Here is a 16006-nt window from a genome sequence, read left to right on the forward strand (position 1 = left end):
TGTCAAGGCACTGCAATGTATAGACACAAAATCACCACCAGAAAACGACGCCTTGCGCTATGCTGAAACGAAACCAGGCCACTATACAGACAAGTTAAAAACGAAACAGGAAAATAAGCCCGATGATTGACCCAAACATGTCAGAGGAACGCCTAAAAGAGCACGACTTTTGAGACGGGCTCGGTAGCTATAAAAAGTAACAGGGGTATCGTCGCCAACAGAAATGGAAAAAGCCGACACTCCAAAGAGAAACGCGAAAAGGAAAACAGTTTTTAATTCAAGACTTTCAAGGAGTCTTGGGCCGTTTCCAATAATATTGCTATATTGGTCAAAAAAAAGTTAGCTTATGAGCCATCCGTTTGGTTGAGCAGTGACCGAAAAGGGAATTCAAACGAACCTTATGCTGCTTTCTACAAGCCCTTAAGCTCGGCTTCCGCATGCCGTCAGTGACTGCGAGTCTTCGGAACTCGTCCTCATCCTTCTCCGGCATGTAATAGTACTCGCTCTCGAGCGGCTTGCCGGCAGCATCCTTGCCTTGTCTGGGGATGGTTCCAACGCATGCGATTTTATCCTCTATGATGTGACGCAGTGCGTTCTTGCCCAGCTTGCCGTCCCCCTTGACATCGGCAGGCAGATGGCTAAGAATGGCCGAGAGGGGCGTTGACTGCAGCCGTGAGTAAGCAAGCTGATTAACAACGTGGTTGGTGATGGTCGGCACGTCAAAGGCGGACAGGTCAAACGACGGCTCGGCAGCAGGGGCGGGTGCCCCTCTGCTGCTGCTTGGTGCAGGGGTGGTGGTCTCTGTGCGCTTGCTGCTGGCTCTGGGTTGAGCCGGGCTAGGTGACGATGCGCGGTGAGTTTTCCGAGATGACCCGGTGAAAACAATTGCGGAGGAGAGTGCACCTGCAGCAGCAGTGACCGCGGTTGTTCCTTTGCTGTTGGCGAGAGGTCGGCGTGCAGCATGGGGTGACGACCGGGAGACCTTGGTAGGGCTACCCGCGAATATCGAGGCCATGCGGTCAGACAGGTTTGCACCGAAAGGACCAAAAGAATGCACGATAGGGTCGTTCTCTTCATTGGGGTCATTTTCAAGGTCATCATCCTCAGGATCGCTGAGGTCACTCGAATAGCTTTTGTTAGTAGCTTCGGTCATGAAGCTTGCGTTGGCGTCTTCTGACGGCAGCTTGGGGAGCTCTAGCTCATCTTCACTGTTAGGGTCCTCATATATTTGGATCCGGTCGTGGGACAGAGCGGAAAGCGAGTCAAGGCTGGTAGCAAATTTCTGGGTCGGCGACTCTGGAGATACCATTCGCCTTTGCCGCCGCAAGGGGCTGGATTGTAAGCTTCCAGCACCGGTCCTATCTGCCCTAGGACGTGTCGGCGAATCCTCCCATGACGAGTCTGATAGATTTCCCAAATTGTCAGACCTTTCCCTCTTGGGCCACTGGATCAGGACACGAGCGTCCTGCACATCAATCATGATATCGGCAGACTCCGTCTCCGAGGTGAATGTATCACCCTTTGCAAGCTCCCATGTCCGACCTTGGCAGTGCACTTTCAATCCGTTCCAGCCACTGCAAACAATCTCAATCTTGTTCTCCCCAGGCGGTGATGTGGCGGGTATATATCGTGCCTTGACGTGGACGCGGCTAATGAGGCGGTTGGCCGATAGTTGATAATGGGATGAGTTGCTAGAACGGCCCATCAGGAGTGCTTCGCCGTTCTCGTTAAGCTCGACTGTCGGAACTGCGGATAAGGGCGCACGTTCCGTGGCTGCGGAGACGCTCCGTTGCGCGGTGGGACGTCCGGCGACGCGTGGTGGCGATGACGAGAGGATACCGGTGCTTGAAGTCGGTACAGGTGTTGGGTACTTGTATGCTCCATTACCGGTTGCCTGCCTCTTCACTGGCCTAGGAAGGCCCGGGGAGGACGACAGGGGCTCAAAGGCGGGGAGTAAAGATGCCGGGCGCTTCACTCCTGAGATTGTTGGGAGCGTAGGCTCCTCGAGCCTGCTACTTCTCGGCGAAGAATCCATTTGACTTCCCTTTGCTCGTTTTTTTATGCAAGACTGTCCAGCATGTCCCGAATTGAGGCGAACCCTGGTGTTTTTTCTCGAACAATTGTGTGTCGGAATTTGCAGGAAAGCGGGTGAATGGTGATCTGTAGCGGGTGGGTGGGTGGTGGGTGAGATTCGAGCAGCCCACGCACACACGGTTGGAGTGGTAATAAAAGCGCGTCGGAAGTACAGACAGTAGACTTCGACGGCTATCAAAGGCAACTGCGCTACTAATGGAGGTAGCAAGTAACAAAACGCAGGGCTGGAAGGTCGAAACAAACAGACAGTCTGCCAGGCCGGTGAACAAGATATCAAAAAGAGGTTGCAGTTTGTGGCCTACCAGTTTCCTGCAAGTAAAAATCCAAGTTGGTTCAAAACAGTAAATGGCCGCAAAAGAAGGCCAGGAAAATGGGTGTGGGGAGAATTTGACATTTAAAGGGAGCGGATCACGACAGGCCGTGGAAGTGCCTGTCGTGTAGCGTGTGCTGAGTCGGCCTATCTAAACCCCAGTCGAGACGCGATCTCTTTGCTGGTTGCTGCAACGAGACCGCGTTTTTGGCGTGAGTGGAGTTGTGCAGCCAGTGCACATTCATTTGACTCGCCCACTACGCGTGCCAGCCAGCACCCACCCTGCTCTACACTGACAGGCACCGGAGCAGAGGGGTCTTAGCTGTTAGGAATTGTGCAAAAGAAGACGCTAATAAAATGACGTATCAATGTGAATTACTTCCATTTAATTCAAAGATATGAGTCTGGAGAAGACCTACAATACAATACCTGCCTTAGATGTATGAAGTACATTTCTTTTCTTTTTTTTCTCTCCTCCTCAGCCCAGATATGCTTGCTTCTCCTCTTCAAGACATCCATTTCCCTGCACCCGTCGGCCGGTCGATCCTCTTTGGTGATTACTTCTGTTTCGCCGCCATCCCAGCTTCACAATTGCACATTTTACGACTATGTGCGGAGCCGTAATGAAAAGGCGCGTGTCTCTGCAGCAGCCAGCCACCTTTATAGCGAGCAAGCGGGCCGAGCAGGCAGGAAAATCGCGTCAAAAGCTCAGCCTACCCCACCCACCCAGCCCGCACCAGGACCATAGAAATCATTTGGCAGTTGAAACTTTGACCCCTGCAAACGCGTCTGGACCTCCAGGCATCTACGAGTGAACGAATACCAACCAACGTACTGGTGATTATGAATTACGATTTTGGTGTATCAATTGTTGGTCTTTTCAAGAGACAAAACCTTTTATACATCAACATTACAGCATAGATGCTATAGTCCCACAGCTCTCGGCATTTTCAAGCTTTGGTATCGGATCATGACATCCATGGCTTGGCTCTGTCCACTTTACGCGTCGGACAACACTTAAACATGCCTGCTCCAGCGGCTTTGCGCAAATCTGAAGACATTACATCAGCTTCACGAAAAGGGCTCAGGCATCTGCCACCTCTAGCTGTTCATCCTTCATTATTCTTCGTCATTATTCAATCAACAACGTCGAAGATATAAATTCCACGACCAGCCTACTTACCTGTCTAGGTACTTACTTACCTACCTATCTTACCCACCTCGGTACCGCCTTCATTTTCTCCACTCGGTTTGCTCGGTGAGAAACCGGAATGTTAACCACACAAGCCGCAGCCCGCTACCACCTAATCCTGACAATGCATTTACTCAATGCAGACAGCCGCTGTGCGGGTGGACGAGCGTTAAAAAAATGCGCCTCATGGACTGAATGGACTGATAGAGATGAATTGATCGAGACCAAGCCCCCACCCCCTCTCCTTTTTTTTTTTTTTTTTTTTTTTTTTTTTTGAAGAGAAGAAAAAAAAAAAAAAATCCTTGAACAGGAGAAAAGACAATGGAAGTTCACCAGCCTCTGACAGCAAGACGTGTAACGAGCCTTCCCCCATCTCCACTGCTAGCGTGATGACGATGAGCCTTTTTTGTCCTACATTCTATTCTGTTGCTGCCAATCACGAGAGGGGACATCCAACCACACCAACTCAAAATTCTTGCATGTCGCCAGGTGCGCACGCACTCGAATAGCGGTGGCTGTTGCCAATCGGACCAGTTTCTTCTTCTGCCGTGAATTGTCTTGTTCGCATCCAATGGCGGACCAATTTAAATCTGAAGTCAGACACGCCGTGGTTGGAGTGTCGCTCCAGCTACCATCCCGCAAAGGAGGAGCTATCTAAACTTTACCCCGCCTTGGTGTCTGATCTGGGGGGAAGGCGAGTTGGATTGATTTACCTCTGATGTCAAATGGGTGGCAAGTGCTGCACGATGACCAAAAGCTCGTGATAGCTCACCGTTTCGGTATTTCAACTCCAACCAAGCTCTCAACAACAATCTTGAACGCATCATTTTACTGGCATACATCATCAGTAAAACACTAGAATAAATATTGCGAAATCACCCCTACCCCTGCAAGGATTAACCTATTACTCGAAAAAAATATTCTTCAAAGAATCTCAAGAAAAAAACATAAATTGAATGTACCAAGAAGCTACCCTCCCAATTAGATCAAACCCCAACCAACCTCACCCACAAGCCCCAACCACAATGTCCACTCAGCAGCAGCGGCAGCACAAGCCCTCGACCGCCGAGGCCGTCGCCGCCACCGCCGACCTCAGCAACGCCCTCGCATCCCCAACCACGGAGAAGCAGCACTCGGAGCTGCAACAGGCCCCACCCCAGACCGAGTGGAAGCCGTCTCTCGACCGCCGGCAGAGCTACGCCAAGGAGGAGCACAAACGCTCGATGCAGATGAGCGCGCTCGGCGGCGAAAACAACTCCGGTGGCCAGGGGTTCACCGAGAAGCCTCAATAAATCAACCAAAATCGGCCCCCGTTTGGTACTCGAAAAGTCGTGCAGACATCCAAAGGAAATGCGAAATTAGGAAATCCACAGGCAAATGCAAGCGATCGGGTTATTTTATGACATTGTCTCATCGGTTCGGCTTTTGGGCATTTCTTTCCTGAAAAGACAGTTCAGGGTCCATAATGACATTGTTTTATCTCTCTTCTTTTTCCCTTTGATATCATGAACTGCAGTTACACAAGGACGGAGCTTGGCAGCCTCTGTAATCATGCTTTGCGAGGCTATGACATGAACCAAAACTGGCGTATCCAGAAAGAATGAAATTCATTTAACATTTTTCGAATGCGGCCGTTCTTTGAAGATATGCAGCACTCTGCACAACAAATAACATCACTTTTGAGCGATACCAACTAGACCTTGAGAAAATTTTGATCCAAAAAACTGCCTAACCTATGCAAAGTATCCGACAACTCCATGTACCTGCCGAAGATGCAAAGCGTATCGTCATGTCCCATTCGCAAAAGAAAATAACGCCATTGCCTGGGGGAATATAACATAATCCTTCAAATGCAAAACAATATGAAACCCGGTCAAGCGTATGTGTTTACCGCCTCCATGAGGAAACACCGAAAAATGAGTTTTGAAGAAGCAAAAGGAAGAAAAGAAAAAAGAATAAAAAGAAAAAGGAAAAAACAATATGGATCCTCACAACCGCCTAGGACCTCCACCATCATCGGACTTAAAGAACTCAGCTACAACTGCGACTGCGTATGTGATACCCAGAGCTGAACTCGCTCCCACTATGACTTTCTTCGCAACACGCGAGGTTGATTTAGTCGACTTGTTGGCGTCCGACCAATTCGAAGAGAACTTCTCTCCAGCACGAGCGGTGGAAGCTCCCTGTCTAGTTCTTGGCTGAAATCTCAGCGGTGGAGGCGGCCTCTGATCGTTGGTAGGATCGGGATCCGGCTCGTAGCGTGAAAATCCCGTCGGTGACAAAAATGCTGTCGCCGCCGAAGAAACACTGGACGCTCCCGTCATGTCGATGGGGTTGATGCGGGGGATTTGTGTAAATGGCGCTTCTTCAACGAGAGTGGTTTGGCGGCTTTTGCGAAATACCAGCACATCGCCACTACCAGACACAATCTCGAATCCTTGCGCTTGAAGAGGTGCGAAGTAGGGAAAGAACTTAATTGGGTGGGCAAGTCGCACCAGTGCCTCGGCTGGCGGCAGACCTGTAGTGTTATCAGGCACTGTTGATGTGGTCTGGGCCATCTCGACTGTTTGCGTGGTGGGGTCGTATGCGAGAACCTTATAAACTGTATACACGGAAGAATTTGGGTTTGAATGAGATGGAGAGGCCGAAGATGATGGTGTGGAAGATGATTGTGATGAAGAAGCCGAAGACATAGCGTTGACGGAATCTCTACTCTTGGCGGAATCCAAGGATGGAAGAGGAGCAGCCTCAGGAGTGCCGTAGATCCTGGTAAAGGTAGGCCAAGTCGACCGTCCATTGCATTCATCTGCGTAAGAAGTTTCTAGACCGAAAGGCTTCAGTGAGTACCCGTACTCATCCGCTTCTTCATTTGAACCAGTCAGTTGAGGGCCTCGATTTAATTTGGGGGAAGAGATAATCTTGGAATCTTTACAATTCGAAAGGTTGCCGTGACGCGTCACGCCCCAAGATCTTTCGTACACCCGAGGTGTATTATCGATGAACATGTTGCTCACGGCACGAGCCACTTTGTTGATGGGACCTTCCGAGCCAGGCTCAGTATACCCGAGGTTCAAGGCCTTCGCTTCCTGGTCGATATCAGGCTCGCTCATTTTGACATTGGTGTCCCGAAGCGCGTAGCGGCCGTCAGGCTCGCAGGCACGATAGCCTTGAGAGTAAGCTTCCAGGTCGATGTACTCCTCCTTCTCATATTGGTTGGCACCTGTAGGTTTTCCGTCGGGTTCGTTGTACCGGAATGCATAGTATGTGTCGAGATCCGAGTATATCTCCTTTTCGAATGGGTTTGTAGCCAGAGGCTTACCATCGGGCTCGCAGTACGCAAAGCCATCCTGGTATAGATGCAAATCGGTGTAGACTTCCTTCTCATATGGATTTGGCGCAACGTCAACGTCAGGAAAGGCCGCTGCGTATAGATGCAAATCCTGGTATACTTCCTTTTCGTAAGGGTTTGGGGAAGTTTCTACATCAGGATGAGCCGCAGAGTATCCAGGGAGGTCTTTGTAGACTTCCTTTTCATGAGGGTTTGGCGTCTGCTTGACGTCTGGCACAGGTGTGTATTGGTCAAGGTCGGTGTACTCGTTCGAAGGGTCTTTAGCAACTGGAGTTCTCTCCACCAGGACTGGCTTGTACTCATCCAAATCGTCGTACTCGGCTGATGGATTCTCGGGAACTGGCGTCCTTCCTGTCATCACCGGCTGGTACTCTTCGAGATCCTGATATTCCTTGGCAGGGTCCTCTGGAGTAGCTGGTTCTTTCTCCATGACCGGCTTGTACTTGGCGAGGTCGTCATACTTTTCCGATTTAGACATATTCAAGTAGCCCTTGGTGGTGACACCATTTGCATGATGCCAGTAAACAGTACCACTTGTGCGGCCGTCACTGCCGGTAGGATTGGGATCCATACGAGGCTTAGCGTATCCCTGAAGCTCCTGTTGTGTGATGGGGAATTCTGGGTCAAAGACTGGCGAGTAGACTAATGGCGATGGACCCGACTTTAGCGTCGACTCTACACCGGAGAATTGCGACTTGATGGCAGGGGTAGCGAGGGCATCACCCAAAGAGGTCGGAGTTTCAACCTTATAAACCTTCCGGTTGGTGATTGGGTCGATCACATAGTCGGTCTCCGAGGACGGTAGCAGCTGCGACGATACCGTAGCCTGGGTGCCATTCTGGACAGATGAGTCTGCCGAGCTCTGTGCTTGGTTTGTTTCTGATCCAAATAGGATATCCTCGAGATGACCCCTCCTTGCATTCTCGGCATTGGAGCCAGGCAGGATTCCGGTAGTAGTGCCAACAGCCTTGCCGACAGAGGATTGCGAGGTCTGAGCGGAACGGTAAGAGCTCGCCATGCGCCTCGGGATCTTGATTGGCTCTTCGGCTACTGGGAGAGTCTCGGCTTCAAGAGAGTTGGCATTCAAACCACCACTCTTCCGGCGCGAGTCTTTGCGAACTTCCGACTCGATAGATGGAAGCACGGCAGGACGGAAGCCACGCTGGGTAATGGTCCTCAGGTGAAGAGGCGCAACCGAGCGAGATGATCGTGCGATCTTGGACAACATGTTGGACAGAAGAGAAGCTCGTCAAGAGCCACCAGCGTTGTTACCGTGTCTTTGATGACGATTGTGTTAGTTTGAGTGTCGAAAAGAGAAAATGCCCAGATCTATTTCGACATTGTGGGTGATGTGGGATCAAGTCGTGTGCACTAGACATCAATTTATTGGGGCTTGCCATATGAAAGGGAGAGTTTATGGCTTATGGCTTCCAGACTGTGCTATCGCCGTGTGCATTGATGCTGGACACAAAGTATAATAGAGGACGGCTTGCAGAACTAAGGTAGGCACTTACGGTAATTGTGGAGTGAAGGTATATTGTCGACAGGCAGGTGGTACTTGATGGCATGAAAGGCAGGATAGTCACGGTAGCCACGGTAGTCTTACTACTTAGACACGAGTTCTCGCGTCTTTCCAGGGCGTAGATCTCCTCGAGAGTAGAGGTAGTAAAGGTAGTCAGTTAGGAAGTAATAGCCGAACAGAAAAGTGGGAAGAAGTGAAGGTTTGGTGGAAAATGGAACGTGGGTAGGAAGCCAGATCGACCGCTGAAGAGAAGATCGTGGGGAGCAAATGGACGGAGAGGATGGCGTGTTAGACTATCGGCTGGTCTTGACTCTAGTCAGGTAATCAGGATATTAGCGGTACATTGCATTATGGGATGGGGGATCGCCCCTAGCATGGAACACCGACTAGATAGAGAAGAACCCTTGCGGTGTTGGCGAAACTTACTAGAGGCTGCATGCCAATTCGCCCAGCGACGAAGTTGATTGATGATCGACACGCTGAGGCCAACCAGGCGCGCACTGTGGAACCAACGCATGAAGGGGACCTACGGGATTGGCTTCTGTGATGCAAGAAATGGGGGGCATGACGTCAACCTGCAGCAAGACCCGCGGGGTAATGGTGATAAAGTCATCTGAATGGCGCGCCGACTTATCCCGGACCAGGCATCCTCGGACGATGCACCACCATCAAGGAGCCCCTGACGCAATACGCAGGAAGGGATCAATAAGGGTACCTAGGTGACCTAACTGGATGGTTGTCTGGAAACCAGGGTCATGCCACATATGTGCGTTTATGGTACAGTACAAGTTTGCACCTCAATATTCGGGTCAACAAAGAGACTCTCACTGGGATCGACACTGCTCTGACTGTACCGTAGGTATTTAATTACTTTCTTACCACTTTTGATGCCACCATTTTTTTTTTTGTTGCAGCTTGGAAAATCGATAGTCAAGCATGCCGAGTAACCAAGTTCCCAACAGATTTTGGTTCAAACAGGCGTTGACAGGATCGTCGGTTTGGGGTCATATTACTCGCAGGCGATTGAAGAATTCTTAGTATTGTAGTTAGTCCATTACTTTAAGTTGTGATAGCAGTTTCTTCGCCCAGTCCTGTTCATCCTCAAATCAGGCAATCAGGGGCATTCAATCATTCTAAAATGTGCTTTAGAATGCCAGCGCTAGTGTACCTCAGTACTGCTAAAGTGGTTACTACTAAACCTAGTCGGGGTTGCCACAGCCCTTGAGACACCGTCGTCAGGAATTGTCACCATCGTGACAGGCGCCGTCCCCGCGCTTGGCTGATACCCCATTAGTTGCGGGTTTATTTGTCTTAATGGACGACCCTTGATGTGACAGTATTAATCTTTGCACATGGGATAAGAGTACGCCGGCAGTCAAGGGATGGCATGTGATCAAAGCTAACCAGCCAAGGCAGCCCCCTTTTATTTGCTGGTCAAAAATAAAATAAAATATAACTGAATGTAGCAGTATACATCCGAAAAACCACGTGACAGCTCGGACAGTACCGTACCGTCAACTGACTGCGCCAAACTCCCGATTCTGTAAAACACGCTGATCCGCCGGAATGATCGGACCGAGTTTTGAAGCTTCGGCCTGGGCACTTTTTATCGGAAGGACCTGAGTAAGTGTCAAGTTGCATCCCTTGTCTACCTACCCTAACCGAGTTCACCTAGGTAAGCAAGTAAAGGCACTTTTCAATTTCATGTTATTGGGTATTTTCAAGTAAGATTGTAGCAAAAGAGCCTTTTGAAGTAGTCCAGAAAGTGAATGCTGGGTGACTCACGATACTTTGCTTTGATCTGTGTACACCTGCGAAGTAGGTAAATACACCGGGTATCAAAAAAATAAAAATAAAAATAAAGAACAATCAATTTCTTGCTATAAAATTCCTTGCGTACTATGTAGTACTGTGCTGAGGCGTCTCCACTTTGGAAGATGGCAACTAACCCCACCATGAATTGCGTCAAGTCAGGGATGCAGCAATGTTCACTGTGGCTGGTACTTTGAAATGCCGAGATCTGCTATTGAATTTTCCTTTTCGCCCTAAGAAACATCAGCAGACGACACCGTACACAAGCTCTCCGAGCTGTCCAAGCCTCGACAGACCGACCGCCCCTGATTTACCATGAGTCGATTTTCTGGCAAGTCCCGTGCAGGAGCTGGCGCCAAGGGATTTGCCAATCACGCTTCGACTTCGTTCGGCGCATTTGCTTCCTCGGGCGGCGGCCGCCTGTCCTATCTCTTTGAGCCGCCGGACTTCTCATCCGTCTCCGATCCAAACGTCGTCGTATCTCTCAAGAATGTCCTGAAGAAAGACAGCACTACGAAAGCACGGGCCCTCGAAGACCTGGTCACATACGTCCAATCGATAAAAAGCGATGGCGGGGTCGAAGAAGCCATACTGGACGCTTGGGTGCAGCTGTACCCGCGCACGGCCATCGACAACTCGCGCCGCGTCCGGGAGCTCGCGCATAGTCTCCTGATTGACCTTCTCAAGTCTGGCCGGAAGCGCATGGAGCGCCGTATACCAAAGATTGTTGGGTCATGGCTGGCGGGAACATATGACAAGGATCGTGTCGTGGCGCGTGCTGCCAGCGATGGCTTGCAGTCGTTGCTCAGCAACGAGGAGAAACAACTTTTGTTTTGGAAGAAGTGTCAGCCACAGATTCTGGAATATGCGGTCGAGGCTGTACAAGAAACGCCGGACTCATTGAGCGACGAGAGATCGACGAGCAAGGATGATTCGGATGCGAAATACTACAGGGTGTTGGGCGCGGGACTGTCCCTGGTCCTGGGCCTTCTACAAAGGCTGAATGCTGCTGAAATGCAGCCTCATCAAGAGAGCTACGACGAATTCTTCTCACTGGACACTGTTTGGGACTCTGTAAAATGTGGAGATTCCTTCGTCCGGCGCCAGTGCTGCCAACTGCTATGGCTATCCATGGAAAAACAGGATGCCACCATTGAGCAACATATACCCAAGATAGCCAAGACTCTTATATCTGAATCTCTCAAGTCAACCCAAATTGGTTCTGCTTTGGAGCTAGTCAGGATTCTCACAAGGTTGACCAAGCGGCATCCTGAGATATGGGGCACCAAGAAGCCACCATTATCCAGGTTACGTCCTTTTCTCGAAAAGGGATCGCAAGGCAGCCCTTCGCCTGGGAGCTTTTGGTCTGCACTTGATCAGCTCTTTGAAGTCATGCCAAAGGAAAACCTTGAGCCCAAGGTTGTTGCTGACGTTCTGAGGTCGGTGAGGACTGGTGTCTCCAACCGTGATGAACCCCGGAACGCTGCTGTTGATGCCTGGTCCCTCTACCTCTCCGTCTGTCGGCGACTTGTAACAGCTACCGAGCCGGCTGAATCACGCTCTGCTATTGTCATTGAGTTTGTACATCCGCTCGTTGAGCATTACATCCAACCTGCTGGCGATAAGCCCTTTGCGGGACTTGCTGCGCAGCTTGAAATTGCCGCGAAAGCAATAAAAATGTTGTCTCTTGCTGAAGACAAGGGAATTGTTGACAGCACTCGGGAACTATGGACGAAAACTGCCCAAAGTCTTGGCATTCGTCTGGTAGATACTCTTTCCGAGGCACCTCAGGATTATTCAAAGGCCCAGCAACTATTAGCGGATGAAGGGGCACGCTTCTTTTCTCTGATAGCTGCTCTGAAAGGATCCCCCATTTCTAGCCCAACAGCAACTAACAGTGACACGGCCGTTGACATCGCCTCGCCGCCCACTTTAGAGCTGCTCGACGTGGCTTTGGAGACACTTACCAAGGATGCCTATCGCCCATTTGCTGCCGCGTCAATATTAGAGTCCGCCTTTACAAAAACGCCTTTTGTCCTAGATGGAGAACAGGGCGTCTCTCTGGTCAAGGAACTGTTTCCGACTAGCAGCCCGACGCAAATGGAGACGATGCTATCTTCACCATCAGCGGCGTCTATGTTATCGTGTCTCCTATCACTGAATAGCATCCAGTCAGTCTCGCCCCATTTTGAGCAGTACTGGAAAGCCGTTGTACACTCTCTCCTCGCTCACCCGGACGAGAAGCTTGCATCCAAGTACTTGACTCGAATGGTCGCTCATGTGCAAGCAGCTTCGCTTGCTTGTCAAGAGGAGTCACTCCAGAAATACCTGGGGAGCAGCTGTCTGGGATGTGCTCAAGGGACAATGGACAGGTGGGAGCTTTTTGAAACGTGCTTCACGTTTGACGTTTTGGCTTCGGATGTGGCTGGCCAGATTGCCAAAAACATTCTAGACCTGTTCAACAACTCTGAGCCTGCTACTATCGAGTCGGCTCTCAAGGCTCTGGACATCATAGCTCACAGGAAGCCTGCTCTACTGTCGCAAGACGAAGATTTGCATTTAGCTCTTGTCACGAAGCTCCTAACCCTCGCCGAAATCCCCAACGATCGAATCTCTAGCCATGCTGCGGGCATCAGGCTTCTGTTGGAGACGCACAACAGCACCGACGGCGGACCTCAGCTGGTGAGGATTATCCAAGAAAACCTCGAAACGGCCGGGGCTGCTTCGCTTGGGATTGAAACTTTGGTGCAACAGGCGGCCAAAATTTCCAAGATGGCAGACGTCTCGATGGATCAGCTTTTCCCAAGTACCACGATTTGGTTTGAAGAACTTGCCCAGTTCCTTCAGGGCAGCCTCAACCCATCACTTTCTCTCACCAGCAATCTCGGAGGAGTATACTTTTTGGCAGCAGCTACAGCACCGGAGCAATCCAAAACCTCTCAGCGAGACCGCCAAGGTTTGGCTGTGCCTGCCAGAATGGCAATCTACACCAAGAGCCTTCTCGCGTCGGGATTCAAGATAGATATGCTACCTATTGAGTTCCAGGTCGAGCTTTTATGCTTACTCTACCTCTCTACTCTTGCAGTGTCTGACCAAATAGTCCTCATGGAAGATGGCAAGCTCTGGGGCTCGCTTGCCAAGTCAGAAGATCTCATGAACGCGGAGGAATTTGTCACATCTGCAAGAAACGTCCTGAAAGAGATGCTAATGTATCCACGAGGCGAGAATGTGGAAAGCCCACACCTTTCTGGACTTCCCGGAAACCTGATCAAACTTCTGCTCACGCAAGCAAGGACATTGTCCCCACTTGCAATTTACAGCGCGAGGGCTCTTAGTGAGATTCTCCAGGCTCTGGTGGAGGAACATGGTTTCAAGCCAGCCCAGCAAGAAGAATGGATATCTAGTCTTGATGTTCTTAAAGCGACGCCCGCCACAGTATTGCCTTGCGTCGCCATACTCACTGGATACGGGGAACTCCTTGCATCCTCTAAAGCCATCAACACTTTGCTCAACCGACTTATCAGTGACGTCGCCGGCTCTAACGCTGACTCTTTACAGACACTATTGACGCTAATCCTTCTCAACGCCTGTTTATCAGTCTACGGGGCTGATGCGTTACCTGTCGCCAACAATCGCCTGGTCTTCGCCATTAAGCAAATCACGTCCTGGTTCGAAACGCCAGAAATTGTCGGAAGCAAAACTGCCACAGAGACATGCCGTGTTTTGACGCGCCTTTTGCCAAACATCAAAGACGTGTACGGATCCTACTGGGAGAAGACATTGGACTTTTGCAAGCACCTCGGGGATAGAGCAGCCAAGGAGGCCGAGGACCGGAGATTGCCCTACGTACATGCGTCACTAAAACTTATCGGCGCCCTGGAATCCTTGGATGAGCCAAATGATGATCTCGAGGATGCAATGCAAGCGTTTTCGGAACACAAGAGAAAGCATCTGATAAGCCTTCTTCAACTACAGGAGAGTTCTACCTCACAACCTGCCGAGATAGTCAACTCTTTACTGTGCAGACAAGTCGATTCCTTACCTCCAGGAGACATTGCTGAGCTTGGAGATGTCTATGGGCTGGTTGATTCGGTCTCTCGGGATGTGCAGAGTGCTGCATTCAACCTTCTTCATAGAGCGATACCGCGGGCACAAGAGAAGCTCTCGGTGGATATTGTCTTGGAAAAGAGTGGTAAGTCAAATCTCTTGACTTGTTGTCTTTCCTGAATGAGCGATCTGTTTACTAACCTACCGGCAGATGTTCGCCTACCGGACGAACTCTTGTCTCTTCTTCTTGATCCTCCAACGCTTGAGGCTTTTCACGATGAGCTCATTGCAGGTTTTCCGACCCCAGTCCGAAGCTACTTCCTAGCATGGCACCTCATCTTTGATGCCTTTTCTGCTGCTTCATTCCCTCTACGCAATGCATACACCGAGAACCTCAAAGCAAACAACTCTCTGGAACCGATGCTTAACTTTACTTTCGATGTCCTCGGGCACTCGGCCGCACACCCACTCAATCTGAACCAAGCCCATCTCGCAGATAGCATTTCATCATACGATCTCCAAGCGGCCCAGGCGGAACCAGACGAGCGAGCGATGCAGTGGCTGCTGGTTCATGTGTACTATCTTGCCCTCAAATACCTTCCAGGGCTGGTCAAGGGGTGGTACATCAATTGCAGGTCAAAACAAACACGCATCGCCGTTGAGAGCTGGACCACGCGCTATTTTTCACCTGCCATCATTTCTCAAACTCTAGACGACGTTACCAAATGGGCAGACGAACAAGAGCCCCCAGCTGAAGACGAGAAGGAACTCATCATCAAGGCCAGCAAGCTCTCGCGGGAAGTTATTGTCGGCTATGAGGTTGACGATCTTCAGGCATCGATCTCGATCCGTCTTCCCCCAGCCTACCCTCTTGAGCCGGTCTCGGTGGCGAGCGTCAATCGCGTGGCGGTCAACGAGAAGAAGTGGCAGAGCTGGCTGATGACGACGCAGGGAGTTATTACATTCAGCAACGGAAGCATCGTGGACGGAATCGCGACTTTCAGACGCAATGTTATCGGGGCCATGAAGGGGCAGACCGAGTGCGCCATCTGCTACAGCATCATCTCGACTGACCGCCGGGTGCCGGACAAGAGGTGCGGGACGTGCAAGAACCTTTTCCATCGGGGCTGCCTGTACCAGTGGTTCCAAACCAGCAACCAGAATACATGTCCGCTATGCAGGAACCCCATCGACTACCTTGGAGCTCCAGCGCGGAGGGACCAAAGCTGGGTGGACTAGGAATGAACGATGTTTCACGAGCTACTTTACACTTCCAAGTCGATGTTAAGATTTGGACTGATGTACTTTATAGTGGTAGGCAACGGCTAGATAGATCTTCAAAGACCTAGATGCTAATTCTGGACATCTCAAGCTGCCGGGATCAACGACCCACTTATGCGGCGCTCACTTTGTTCCTGCTAGATAATCTGAGTTCTGTTATTTCTGTAAGAGAACTATCGTTTGTCTCATACAACAGTAGGCGAGTTGATGGAGAGCGCTCGCCATCTCATAAGCCTAAAGGACAACAGAGAGCCGTGTCACCACAATGGATGTGAGCACCGCTGGCTCAATTTCGTATGTGGGTTGGCAAGCAATCTACATACATGGTATATCCCACGATGGAGAATCTCAGACTGTTTTCTGGATTTTCAGATACCATTGTGCCATCCTACTGCTCCC

General features: G+C 50.4%; 6 protein-coding genes across 6 annotated transcripts; 3 read left to right on the forward strand and 3 right to left on the reverse strand.

Moving 5' to 3' along the window:
* Positions 1-286: 286 nt before the first annotated feature.
* On the reverse strand, positions 287-2035 carry PgNI_06428 (uncharacterized protein; the record flags this gene model as incomplete). The annotated part of the gene is made up of 2 exons (XM_031126452.1): positions 287-319; positions 398-2035. The coding sequence occupies 2 exons, from the start codon at positions 2033-2035 to the stop codon at positions 287-289; spliced, it is 1671 nt and encodes a 556-aa protein (XP_030981970.1).
* A 1413-nt stretch (positions 2036-3448) lies between these two features.
* Positions 3449-3873, forward strand: PgNI_06429 (uncharacterized protein; the record flags this gene model as incomplete). The annotated part of the gene is made up of 2 exons (XM_031126453.1): positions 3449-3595; positions 3698-3873. The coding sequence occupies exon 2, from the start codon at positions 3721-3723 to the stop codon at positions 3871-3873; it is 153 nt and encodes a 50-aa protein (XP_030981969.1). The 5' UTR covers positions 3449-3595; positions 3698-3720.
* A 52-nt stretch (positions 3874-3925) lies between these two features.
* On the reverse strand, positions 3926-4147 carry PgNI_06430 (uncharacterized protein; the record flags this gene model as incomplete). The annotated part of the gene is made up of 1 exon (XM_031126454.1): positions 3926-4147. A coding segment is annotated over one exon (222 nt), but the record flags the coding sequence as incomplete, so codon positions are not given.
* Positions 4148-4552: 405 nt separating this feature from the next.
* PgNI_06431 (uncharacterized protein) lies at positions 4553-4888 on the forward strand (the record flags this gene model as incomplete). Its single annotated transcript, XM_031126455.1, has 1 exon — positions 4553-4888. The coding sequence occupies one exon, from the start codon at positions 4553-4555 to the stop codon at positions 4886-4888; it is 336 nt and encodes a 111-aa protein (XP_030982002.1).
* Positions 4889-5584: 696 nt separating this feature from the next.
* PgNI_06432 (uncharacterized protein) lies at positions 5585-8746 on the reverse strand (the record flags this gene model as incomplete). The annotated part of the gene is made up of 3 exons (XM_031126456.1): positions 8460-8746; positions 6529-8222; positions 5585-6456 (listed from the first exon to the last, which is right to left on the reverse strand). Exons 2-3 carry the CDS (start codon positions 8171-8173, stop codon positions 5585-5587), a joined length of 2517 nt encoding a protein of 838 aa, XP_030982555.1. The 5' UTR covers positions 8174-8222; positions 8460-8746.
* A 1848-nt stretch (positions 8747-10594) lies between these two features.
* On the forward strand, positions 10595-15758 carry PgNI_06433 (uncharacterized protein; the record flags this gene model as incomplete). The annotated part of the gene is made up of 2 exons (XM_031126457.1): positions 10595-14471; positions 14538-15758. The coding sequence occupies 2 exons, from the start codon at positions 10595-10597 to the stop codon at positions 15563-15565; spliced, it is 4905 nt and encodes a 1634-aa protein (XP_030982556.1). The 3' UTR covers positions 15566-15758.
* Positions 15759-16006: the final 248 nt, after the last annotated feature.

This window comes from Pyricularia grisea, chromosome I (assembly GCF_004355905.1).
Source record: "Pyricularia grisea strain NI907 chromosome I, whole genome shotgun sequence".
In the NCBI taxonomy this organism is placed as follows: Eukaryota; Fungi; Ascomycota; class Sordariomycetes; order Magnaporthales; family Pyriculariaceae; genus Pyricularia; species Pyricularia grisea.